Source organism: Dermacentor silvarum, chromosome 1 (assembly GCF_013339745.2).
Source record: "Dermacentor silvarum isolate Dsil-2018 chromosome 1, BIME_Dsil_1.4, whole genome shotgun sequence".
NCBI classification, from domain to species: Eukaryota; Metazoa; Arthropoda; class Arachnida; order Ixodida; family Ixodidae; genus Dermacentor; species Dermacentor silvarum.
The window spans coordinates 110761536-110774178 of record NC_051154.1 but is presented as its reverse complement, the minus strand read 5'-3'; the positions used below and the strand labels follow the sequence as shown (position 1 = coordinate 110774178).

Sequence of the window (12643 nt, the reverse complement as noted above, 5' to 3'; positions counted from 1 at the left end):
CTAAGTAAGGACATGAAAAGCAGTTTCTATGCATGATGGCTTGATCTTGAGGCATGGGAACTAACCGATGCAACTAACAGAGCAAACAGCTCAATGGCTGTGTGATCTGTGACTGCACGCATTAGGAGATCAAGCCATCGTGTGCAAAAGCTGCTGTTCATGTCCTTGCTAAAGCTGTTTTTTCACATGCTGTAATTCTGTGAGGCAAAACGCAGTGGAGTCGATTGCTTCGAATACTGTCAGCAATAGTCTATCTGGCAAAATCACATTCTCGCCGACTGCAACAGGAACTCACGTTTGCATGCCTCCTGCACTCTCAACACAAACACTGCGCATGGCACGTATGGTATGTGTCCTACTATCGAATTAATTGTTGTGCATCAAATTCGTGTCGAATTTACTTTTAGTGCCATACTACTATCAGAAATTCTGATCAAGAATGGTGAAATTATTTTTAGGACGTCAGTTGCGAACATGTTCTGCTTCCTCCGCCAGAATAAGCTCGCTCCTGCTTGCACTGCCCCACGGATTGTGTGCCGCCATCTACCAGACACATGACAAAGCACTGAAATGAAACCATGGCATTGCTAGAACTAACCATAGACGAGCTGGGCTCGTTTGTGACTGTTTTTACCAGAAACGCATGGACAAACCCAACTCATCCGTGGCACAGAAAGGGTTAATGAGTACCTTAAGCCATGCATATCCATGTATGTTTGATGGGACTTTTCCATCTGTATGAATTATCTGGACTTTTGAATTAATGAGTTGAATTAACGAAGTATTACTGTATAAGAGAATGAAATGCAGCGGGCATTTGTGGTAATGCCCAGCTGCATGTGCAGAGTATCACAGTGTATGAGCTTTTCTCGTGGAAAACACTGCAAAATCTGTAGATTGCTTTGCCACTTGCAAACATCTTAAGCATGGCCTGGTTCATATAAAAGCTTCCTTCTGTCTAGGCTAGCCTGTCTATGGCTTACAGTTTATGATGAATGGAAAGCTTCAGATAAAAGCACAGGCAAGGCTGTAATTAGCTGCATCATTTTTGGCAGTACATTCCAGTGTACAGAACTGCCGCTTGCAATGCCTATTGAACAACTTCTTTCAAATGTTAAGGAATGCTGCGTGTCACGATCTGATGATTTCAATAGTCCAAATGCCTTTTTACACACAGTGGCAACCAAGACTTGAAAAACTTGTCATTCTTGGAAGGTGGCCCTGGGCACCACCTTGTGAGCATAGGTAGTATGCAACTGCAGTGCAACATTTCCTGTAATTGCATCTGATTCAATGCAAGCTTAGCATACATTTTTAAATTTAAACTTCATACGTTGTGCATCAAATCTGCATGTACCACTGACAGCACATTAACAGAAGTCAACTGGTCACTGTGGAATAATGAAACACTGTAGAAATGAGTTTATGCTATTTGGCTCCCTGTGTGTATATCAACAAGCACGCATGTGAAAAACTCATGAGAGAAAAATTAAGCAGGCTGCAGGAAAAAAAAAAAAAAAAATCATGATCCAGAAACAAATGAATAGAGATGCCTACCTAAAGGTGGAGCTACCTGCTTCCTTCTTGAGTACTTCAACTATTTTGGTCAGGAGGCCCTTGCTGCCAGTGCACATCAAGTTGCGATCAAGGCTGCAGAAGGTGTTTGTCAATCAGCACTTATATAAACACAGCCTAAGGGATAAAGTAATGGGGATCATGTTTTCTCTTTGTCATTACATCCCAACACAAAAGCAAAGTGAAATTAGTTAGGAAGAATGACTTAAAAAGTACACCCCCTACAACAACATACCTGTCAACATGTGAACATCAAGATTAGTAAAAATCGCGTAGAGCACAGTAAGGTGGAGGTGCGGGGAGGAGAACGCAATTTTTGTAACCCTGAGCATGTGTCTTCTGTAGGATACATATGCGCATTATGAATGATGATTTAGCTTTAGACAGAGCACACAAGCAGAAGCAAACTTGGAATAGCAGAGACTGAAAAGCACGACTTTTTTTTTTCACACCACAGTCATTTTGTCAGCTACTTCATTGTTGTTGATTTCACCTGCTTCAGGAACTTGTGTATGAATAAACTTTCTCAAGGCAAGTACCCCTCTGGTGTTCCTTCCCCATCAGAATATTTCCAACAGAAGGTTCGGAGTTCAAAGAGTGAAGCTATTTCCCAAACACATTTTATATTTTATAAATCTTGAAGCAACATTCACAATAGTGTAAAATGAGGCCAAATCTGTAAAGTTTGAAGAAAATTTGGCAGAGTTGGCAAGTATGCAACACTCCAAGAAAAGGTGAGTGTACTAACCTTGGACTTTCAACACTTCGTGCTAGTTCTGAAAAAAGAAAGAATGAAAATTATAAGTATAAAGCAAAGCCAGGTGGCTTTAGACACACGGAGCTCATATAATACAGGAACAGTGACTACACAAAAAATGCCAAAAACAAAATTAGAGCTCCATACACAACTGTTGTACAGGTACAAAGGCTGCGTGAGCTTCACATTTTCTACTGTTTCAACAAAAATGCACAAAAAAGCTTTTCGAACATTAAACATTTAATAAAAACTGTATCACGTAATGTTTATGTAAACCTGTGAGCGAAAGTATACGGACCACAGCGTTGCTGAAAAAACCGAATTTCTTCGTAATTAACATGCATTAACTGAAATCGATAAACGCGTTGGAAAGTTTGCAAAGCTAAGTTTGGACTGCAGTCCTCAATTTCAAGTTACGTTCACATCCAAAAGACAAAATCAGCTTTAATGCACAATCCTGGGCTGGTGTAACGTAAAACTACATATTCCAATCTGTTTTTATTCCAAAGCAGCCATTAGCCCACAGTGATAGGTCAAAATGCCGAAACTTTTAACCTATCACGGAGGGCTAATGACCGATTTAGAATAAAAATAGATTGCAATAGTTTTGTGTTATACCGGCCCTGCTCTGTATACTTTTTTTCACGGGTGTACCTAAATGATTTATTGTTCTTTATCCACATGCTAAAACAAATAGCTAAAGGCACATAGCTAATGGTTTAACCTAAATAGTTAAACCCATTAGCCCAACGTGTACTTTTGAAAATAGAACACGATTTTTATTTACAAATAATTAAAGAAGCAACAATCAGTTTTCCTCAGTATGCCTGTTTGCTAACAAGGGTCTTGCCAAGATGACCACATTGTAGTTTTTTCTCAGCTGCAAGATGTCATTGATGCATTCATTGTCAAAATTGGGAAGTGCTGGACATAGCAAGTACTGCTGTGCTTGCAGCTTATTCATTTTTTTATCATGCCAAGTATTTGCTTCGCAAAGCTGACTTCTGTGTGCAAGTTTCAGAAAAGAATGCTGTAAATTATGAAATCATGAGACTGCATACACAAAGCATCTTTACAGTGTCACATGAAAATGAACGCAGGTCTACTTAATACTGTATGCTGGGCCTATGTGCATGCAAGAAGGGTTTGCTTGTTCTCAAAGCACATTTAATTTTTTACCAATATTTTGACAAAATATTTGTTTGCTGGATAAAAACAATATCACAGATGGTTCCAGGTATGAAGTGAGAATAATAATCACATCAACATTGTTATTATTTCTCCCGGTTACTTTCTTGCCGCTGACAGTAATGGCAATGCTCCTGTCTTCACATTCAGTTAAGTGCACACAATGTTACAATAAATTCAGATGAAAAAAATAATGAAATATTTTATGCAGATGTTTATAAATAGAAAAGTTTTTTTTTTTCATTTTAGGCAGAATTTTATTACAAATTGCTAATTGGGGAAAAAAAAAAGAAATTGACAAAGACGATGCACATAGTATATTCCAGTCCAGTACCAGACGAGAAGAGCTATGGCATAAAAATAGGGCAACTTGCATTCGGGAACCAGATGCAGGCCCTATCTCATGATAGATCAGAAACTTCTAAAAAATGTTACTGAGCAATTCATGTCACAGGGTTACAATGCAAGAAACTGACTCTCATCACAAGAGAGGCCACTGTTATTTTGAATGTTCCAACCACCACTGAAGCAACTACTGAATGCTCAACTCTTGTACGGCCTGCACCGTCGTAAAATATAACATATTCATCTGTATCAAATATTATATTAGCACCGCGTGACTCTTGGAAAGTAACACCAAAGCTGCCCTGTTACCTTCCGAAATCAGGTCACACACTTGAATAGAAAAAACACCTCCCAAAGAAAGAACAATGTCCACAAAAATGCTAATTTTGCTATCAGAAGGCTGAAGGGGCCTTCATAAGTTTAATTTGACCTTCAAAGTAAGTCTTTTCATTTTATGAAGTTTCATTCATCGACAGCATAACTCTGAAGAACTGCATCGCGTTTTGCTTCCACAAAGGCCCAACATACTTTTATGAAATACACCATCATACTGTTTGAAATAATAAAGTGTCACTGATAAAACTTTTACAATGCAGTTACAGTGCGAAAAGATCACTGTGTGTGTGTGTGTGTGTGTGTGTGCGTGTGTGTTTACAAAAGTGCTGAGGCGTGACTCTTTCAAGCCGAGGGGCCAAAAATCAATAAAATCTGGCTGGTTGTTTTTCATGTGCCTTCATGAGTTAAAAAAAGAAAAGAGAAAGAAAGAAGATAAAAAAACAAAGGCATGTCAACCAAAGTTAATGCAAAAAAAGACAAGGTTGACTTACATGGCATATGTATTTACATGTACTGACATTGGGGCATTCAAGATGATGCAATGTTGCATAATTGCACAATATTTTAGCATTATTTGCATAATTTTCTTTATTCCATTTTCAGACCTTACATTTTTTTTCCAGACCCTTTATTTCTTTTATTCATGGCAGGATTCTTCATAAACTTTTTTTTTACACACATGTAGTCAACATTTTCTTTTTACGTCGACTTTGGTCCCCCCCCCCCCCCCTTTTTTTTGACGTAGAGGCTAAGTGGGCCAATCCCAGAGATAGTGCAGTCTATGGTGTAATGTGGTCAATTTTTTACTGTATTGATGTTAATTACGCCCGTGCTATTCATTTTACCTACACTGCGGCTAATTCTCGCTTCTTGTCTCGAGACCTATATTTTGATACCTTTTGCGACTTGCTACGATGCTCTAGAGGCGCAAAATGAGTGTTTTTTGACCAAGAAGCAAGATAGATACCTAGATCCCACATAGCCCAAACCCGTGTCAAGACGCCGAAGATCTCGCCTTTAAAGAAAAAATAGATCCTCAGGGGACGTACTTGAAAAAATATACTGTCAAAGAACAGCCATAATGAAGCCAAGGAAAGCAATGGAGAAAAAACTTTTTTATTGGGCTGTACAATTAATCATGGATAAAAGTTGACCTTGCAGTAACCTTCATGTTATTTTTAAAGTAACAGCGAAATAATAATTCTAGTCCTCGAGGTGGATTGTTCAAAGAGGCAGACATTACATGCATGAGAAATTGAAACACCTTAAGTAATGTCCCCCTCTTAATAATTATGCTCAAGAACTAGAATTATGCTACCTGCCACAGGTAAATAATAATAATAAAAAAAAACTAAAATTATCACCCGGTATGTATGTATGTATGTATGTATGTATGTATGTATACTATAAATGTATTTTAAAACTAGCTCAGAGGGTGTTCGCCAGCACAACTTCCAGGCTGCCAGAGGACAGCTGTTGCCTTAGCTCAATTCATATAGCCCCACATGCGTCATGTATAGGTTGTGGGTGTGGCTGGTAGCAAGATGAATGCTTAGTTTCATTTCCCTTTTACTTCACATGAATATGACGATTACTGCAAATTAAACCCTAATCTATAAAAATAAAACAATAAAAAAAGTTCTTTTTCCCACGGTTTCATATTCTTATTGCTAAAACTTGAGCCCCTTCGTATTCTCTCAATAAGCAGCTATGTTTAAAAATTCCATTCATGATTGAAACTAGCATTTGTATTTACCATATTACACATTTGATGCACAGTAAATTATTTGCATTCCTTTTAAAGGGCCCCTCACCAGGTCTGGCCATCTTGAGCTAGCGCAGTGCATACAATGCACACTAACGATCGTGTTTGCTAAGTATTACATCGCTAAGTGTAGTGGAAAGAGCTCAAATTTTAAACCAAATGTCGTTTGCCCTTCTCCTCGCAGGCGTGACGCTCCCAGCTGGAGAGTTGACGTATATGCACAAGTGCGCCTACGTTCATGTATTGTGGAGATTTGATGTGGGGATGCGAGACTCTCACGCGTCCTTTGATGCTGTTTTCCCCACGTGGCTTTACGGCGGCAGCGGTCGGTGTGGTTGCGGCATATTGCGAGAGATGGCACGGGTGTGGCGCTGCTAATGCCACCTAATGGCGGGGTTACTTGGGCGCAAAAGGGTTGAGGTTGGTGAGCGGCGCAGACTTACCGCGCGTGCGCCAATTCACGCTTCGCAAGATCGTTTCGTGAGGATAGGAGCAGGACACCAGAATGGACAAACATGGATCGTTCGAACGCGCCACCGTTCGCGTGACCGTACACATGAACGATTAGGCGCTAGTGTCTAGCATGCGGGCGAACATATTCACTCGCTATCCGGTCACGGTGAGTCAGACCTCCTCGATTTGTCGCGCGCTCATCGGCGTAGTAGTTCGGCTAGTGTGCATTAGTATATGAAAGGTGCAATAAATGCCCTTTTGATTGTCTGCCCTACTGTGTTGTCGTTCCTTTGTCCCAAGAGCACGTGTGAGACTCCACAGTATGTGCTTTGACGTCACTCACAGTTCACGTGTCACAAGTGACATGTGACTTCGAGAATTATTTAGGGCAACAGCAGTTTTCTGTTTGATCTGTTGCTTCAACAGACGAATGAAAGTTTAGAGAAATAATAAAACCTACAAACAAAATGTCTGCATGTCTTTGTTTTACTTTGTACCGTAGCAAGAGAGATGTACTTCTGTTTCGTCTGCTTGTTCCCACGTCGTGCAGTCGTGCGCGCCGTGAGAGAAACTACGTCATTTTCTACAGTGTTCCAGCGCGCGATCATGCTCTGTGAACCGCTTGCATCTGCTGTCAGTGTTTGTGTTGCACCGACTTATACTGCTAGTCAGGTGTTCTCGTGCACAGCGCGCAAAATCGAACGCTACGTGAAACGAGACAAACACAACAGCTCGCACGTGCAACCATCAGCGGAAGTGCACCACACAGCAAGTAAGCGAGAGAGAAAGAGAAAAAGAGAGAAAGAGAGAAGAGAAGAAGAAGGTGGGGCTCATGCATGCTTCATGCAATCCTCCAGCTCCAGTATGGGAGAATGCAGGGAAGGAATTTTGCTTGCGGAGGCTAGACGGTGCAAGTGGAGAGAGTGTCCTTGTTAGCGGTGACGCTTGCCTCCTGAAATCATGGGTTCGCGGCCCTGAAATATCTTTATCTCGTCTATTAACGAACCAATTTGAAAAAATCTTGCGGTAGAATGCTGCCAAGAGAGCATGTAACAACTTCCAGCGTATAATAAAAATTTGCTTGCGGCCCTTTAAGCCCAGACCGCTTGCAGATGCGTGCAAGCTCGGTCTATGTGCCTTGTGCCTGCCACGCCTCGTGAGGAATGGGGGTTTACATCCACAAGAGATGCACGATAGCACACACTGGGCTCACTCATAGACGCCCAGGCAGAGAGGACACACGATAACAGAGAGGAGCTGTTCAGCGGGATCACACCCCGTTTCGATGCATATGAGCCATGCCACACCGTCTGCGCATGTGTGGGCACAAGGATGCGAGCTGGAGTGCGTCCGCAAGCATACGTGTGGTCTGGGCTTTACACTTAAAGGGGTCCTCGACCACTTTTATTGAAGTTGAGAAATGCATTTGACATTAAAACAGGCTATTTGAGAAATACTGTGAAGCAAAAACTACTTGATGTGTTTAGCAGAAGTGGAGTTATTTGCAAACAAAGATTGCCTGTGATCCCTTTGTGGTGCTTCTGCTCCTTCCTTAATACCTTGCACTGGAAATGCTACGGTGGAGCGGGGTGGTGCCCACAACACCCTGCCTACTGAACGTCACCGTGGCGTGTTCAAATTTGATTTTGTATGTTCACATAGATGCCACTACTTCTGATTTTAGTACTTATGACGAGCCAAACACGGAGGCTATTGCTCAGCTTAGAGTTGAGCTCACGATGTCTCATCCCTTAGCTGTTCTACAATGGAGCAGATAGCTACGCGCAGCTATTCTTGCACTTAGTGACATCAATAGCACATTTTCTTTCGCACTTATCTCTACGATTATCACACAATTTCCGAGAGTCGAACAAACTTCATGTTTGCTTGTGCGAGTACGTCGGCAGTGCGCACGCCAGCTAAGCAGTGGATGCCACTTTTTGGACTCGCATTGAAAAGATTCCAAACACAACAAGCTTCGACCATGATGGCGACACACCTCGAGAAGCAGACAACCTGTTCGTCAGATGTTGGCGCTCGGGCCTTGAAGCACATCACCCACAGATCCTTGGCATGCCATAGCGGCGAGCTCAGCAAACGTGCTTGTCGCAGCACCCCGCGGCGGCCCCGGTATCTATGCTATGCCGCAGACGCAACTACGTGCAACTGTAGTCATTAACTATGTTCACGACAGGGCTGGAGTGCGCGCTCGGGCTCATGTGCTGCAGTCTGGCAGTGCTATGTGGTGAGGACCAACTCTGTCCAGCACCAGCTTCACCGACTGATAGTAGCCACACAAATTGCACATTTTGCGCAATAGCTCAATACGAACCGAAGTCTACAAAGGCAGTCTAGCCAAAAGCAGCCAGGAGTGAGTGCGCACTAGCAAGCGTACGTCTGGTCTGACCTGAAATTTTGCTTGGTTCGAGGCTAGCTGAGTGTTCAATAATAATAGAAATTATCAAGACCCGATGGCTATGACCCTGATGTGGCCAAACTTTCATTCCTACGTGGGCAGGTATGGCCGAGCGTGAGCAGACAAGTCGGCGTCTGAAATCACTTCAATAGTCGGCTTCGTGAAGTACATAATTCTATCACAATTCATACCGCAGATTTTTGCGTACTTCATCCTGTTTGTTAAACTACGTCAATAAATATAGACAGTAACAATAGGAAGAAGCACACTGATCCAAACGCCTTTCTTGACTTAATGTTTGATATTCACACAGCTCTACAAGAAACCCATGCGAATGCATTCATTCACATGCAGAAAGTGAAATGCTCATCTCTGCAATACAATCTATTTTGCAAACTTACATAATATGCAAGACGTTCAAGTTTAAAAGTCGAAGAAATAAAGTGACAGAATGGAAGAATAATTGCAACTTCTTGCACACAAGCCCCCCCCCCCCCCCCCCCCTTTTCCTTTTAAACCAAGCTTGTTATTGTCACCAACGGGCAGCAAATGGTCAGGAAGTACAATAATTAATCATGGATGTTCATACTGCACTCACACAAGGTCATAGGATGTTAAAAATGCCCCATATAAAGCTCAGAAAAACTCCAGACAGTTGCTTACCATTCCTTTTAAGTTCACTGTATTCACTCCATGAGAGCATGACATGCTTGTACCTGTGTAAGAACAAAGCAGCCATTAGGAAACGGGAGGAGGAGGAAAAAAAAAAGGATGAGCAAGAAGGGGGGGGGGGGGGGGTTTACAAAATTAGCCCTTTGACATGGAACTCTGCGTGATACCTCAGTCCAATAAGCACATAGCCATGCCATAAAAATTATGGCAATCGCTGTACAGTCTGTAAATTATGGCTACCTAAGTAACTTAGCCAGCTCCGCTGCACAAGTTCTCATGTTTTATATCTGTATTATGCCCGCGGGGGTGAAATTTTCCCGTACTTTTGCTCAAACTTTATGTTTATTTGGGAGCAGTGGACATTTTGAAAATATTCGAAAAGCATTTGAAAAATATTCGCAGTTATGAATACTGACTATTTGATTGGAAAACCGAATTGAATAGGACACTATTCGATTCGTGATTCAAAGGTTTTGAATATTCGCACACCTTTAGTCATTTGGCATGCATCCTTTCTGCGTTCCCTTAGTTTTGTGAGAGTAACTTAGAAATGATAGAACCCACAATAACCAGCGTCTCTTTTCCTTCATTATAATGCGAGTCTTTCGAGAAAGCTCAACCTACATGTGAAAGGAGGAGCCAGTGCATACTTGCACATTTGCGTTTCAGGTTCCCAAGAATGATTCAGCCATGAATGCCAGAATGTAGTGCAAGGGTAAGCAAGTATGTTCCTTTTCTTGCGGCTCTGATCGTATCTCTCTAACCCTGCTCAAAAAACTATGCGACCATACTTGTTCCTGTTCTTACATGGACCTTCAATGCAACACTGGATCACAGGATCCAGCAGCATAAGAGGCAAAAAAGGGACTAGAAGCACATAGAAGCACCATTTCTAACTCTCAGTGAAAAGCAAATCCGCAGCTCAACTAAATACGGGTGTCCTATCAGAAAATCACATTATTCTGCAATTGTCGCATGATTTTCATTAACCCCTTAAGTGTTTTGTACAAGCTCAGCTCGTCAACAATCCCGTTTTCAAAGTGATTTGGATGAACTCAGCGTGTCCACTTAGTTTTTCTTCTACTGCCTTGATGGCTGCAGTGCCACCATTAGAAATTTGTGATTATTTCGCTCTTTTTGGTTTTACGCCATCGATGTCAGCCTTTTTTTTAGCACCTCGGAGGCCGCATTGATTCGGTCTTCAGGTTCAACAACACAGATGGCAGCCATTTCGTCAGTGCTGGAGGGACGTGTTATTGCCAGTTTTCTACTACATAGATGGCAGCACTTTGTCAGTGCTCAAAGAGCACATTGTTAGAATCGCACTCTTTTTGCGTCTTTAGAAGATCTAAACAATGGCGTCTGCCACATTTACACATATATTGCATAGTGAAGAGGTAAAATGCGGTTTTCGCACTTAAAACATGAAGCAAATTGGTTGAAAAAGCTTTACAAGGGTTTTTGATAGAAGGAAATTTGAAAACAAGCCATACAAAAAAAAAAATGCTACATATATACTGGGTGTTTAAAATTAAGCTTTATGGAATTTTTATAATAGTCTGTGGCAGGTGGCATAATTCTTATTGTTGAGCTAGGTTATTCGAAGAAACACATATTCAACTAATTCACAAAAACTGACTAATGAGCTTCTTAGTTAATTACTTTACGACAGATATTGCAATTTACGAATTGTAGCTGGTGAGTTTGGAAGACGCATCCCCTTAAAATGAATTTCCAGGATGACACCAGTTTCGAGAATTTATTTCTCGAGAAGTGTGGGACGAAATGCATGGGCATTCCAGTTACTTTTGTGCTTCAATGTATAAAACAGCATTTTGGTAAAAAAGTAAGTGGAACACTGTGCATTTTTACGGCGAGCTTGATCTCCAAACTGGTGTCATTCTGGAAATTCATTCCAAGTGGATATGCCTGACAAGCTCACCGGCAACAATTTGTAAATTGCAATGTGTCGTAAAGTAATTACCTAAGTTAATTAGTGAATTTTTGTTAATTAATTGATTATGTATTTCGATTTTTCATGCTACTAAATGTCCAGTTCATCGAATAACACAGCTCAATGATCAGAATTATGCTACCTGCCACAGGCAATTTTTCAAAATTCCGTAAAGCTTAAAAATGAACACCCTGTATACCCTGTATATATTATATACAGGTTGTCCCAGCTAAACGTAACCAAGATTTAAAAAACGACGGAGTGTGCTAGGAGGCTCAAACCAACTTAGTGGTGTTGAGAACCGCGCGACCTAGGCTGCGCAATTTTTTTCGTTTTGTGAAGTCAATTAATTAGTATAAACAAATTGCCTAACTTTTTAAATATTACCTTCACCAAGAAAGTGCCAATACGAAATCACATTTAAAAACGGCCAACTGAAGTGTTTGCAACTAAGTACCATTGATGGAGATTCTTGTACTTGCCCTTAAAGAAAGCCCGCAAAATACAAAAACAACCGTGCGATAATGCCACTATTTGAGTGCCTCCAGACGACCGATTAGCAGAGGACATTGTTTGCAAGGCTTTATATCAGACTCACTCACCTACCACGTCGCGATCGGGTGCACAGAGCGAGCGGTGGTGATGAAGGTGGGTCGCGCGTCGTCGTGACGTGGCATAAACATCATTAGCTCCACTTGTGGGATGAAGCCCGAACACAGAAAGGGAAAAAAAGCTCGGGCTTGTTGACCACAGAACTGTGTACTGATTAATCGAGAATGAAAATGCAAATACTAATTGACTTTGCAAAACGAAAAAAAGAAAAAAAAATATACCGCAGGCTAGGCCATGCGATTCTCAACACCACTGAGTTGGTTTGAGCCTCCTAGCACACTCTGTCGTTTTTAAAACGCTGGTCACCTTTAGCTGGGACACCCTGTGTGTATGTATATACGAGGTGTGTTCAAAAAGAAACCGAACTTTTCCTATAACATTTTGTTGCTTATTGTACAACATTTTAGGCACTGTCCCCCTTAAAGTAGTCCCCTCAGCTGGCAGCACACTGTTCCCATCGTTTCTTCCATTTTTGGAAAGCCTCCTGGGCCGCAATTTTGTAGCGATGCCTTATGACTTATTTTAGAATAGTCTTATCATCCACCGCTCATGGCCGGATGTCGTTGATAA

The 12643-nt window shown here is 41.5% G+C and overlaps 1 protein-coding gene across 2 annotated transcripts in view; it reads right to left on the bottom strand.

Annotated features, from left to right (window-relative positions):
- Positions 1 to 12643, bottom strand: part of LOC119434937 (short transient receptor potential channel 4-associated protein-like) — a 142194-nt gene that overhangs the window by 55232 nt on the left and 74319 nt on the right. For both annotated transcript variants that reach the window (XM_037701949.2, XM_037701942.2), the window contains 3 exons: positions 9499 to 9551; positions 2324 to 2351; positions 1558 to 1650 (listed from right to left, as the gene is read on the bottom strand). In XM_037701949.2, the coding sequence (XP_037557877.1) occupies positions 1558 to 1650; positions 2324 to 2351; positions 9499 to 9551 (174 nt within the window). The remainder of the gene's footprint in view (positions 1 to 1557; positions 1651 to 2323; positions 2352 to 9498; positions 9552 to 12643) is intronic.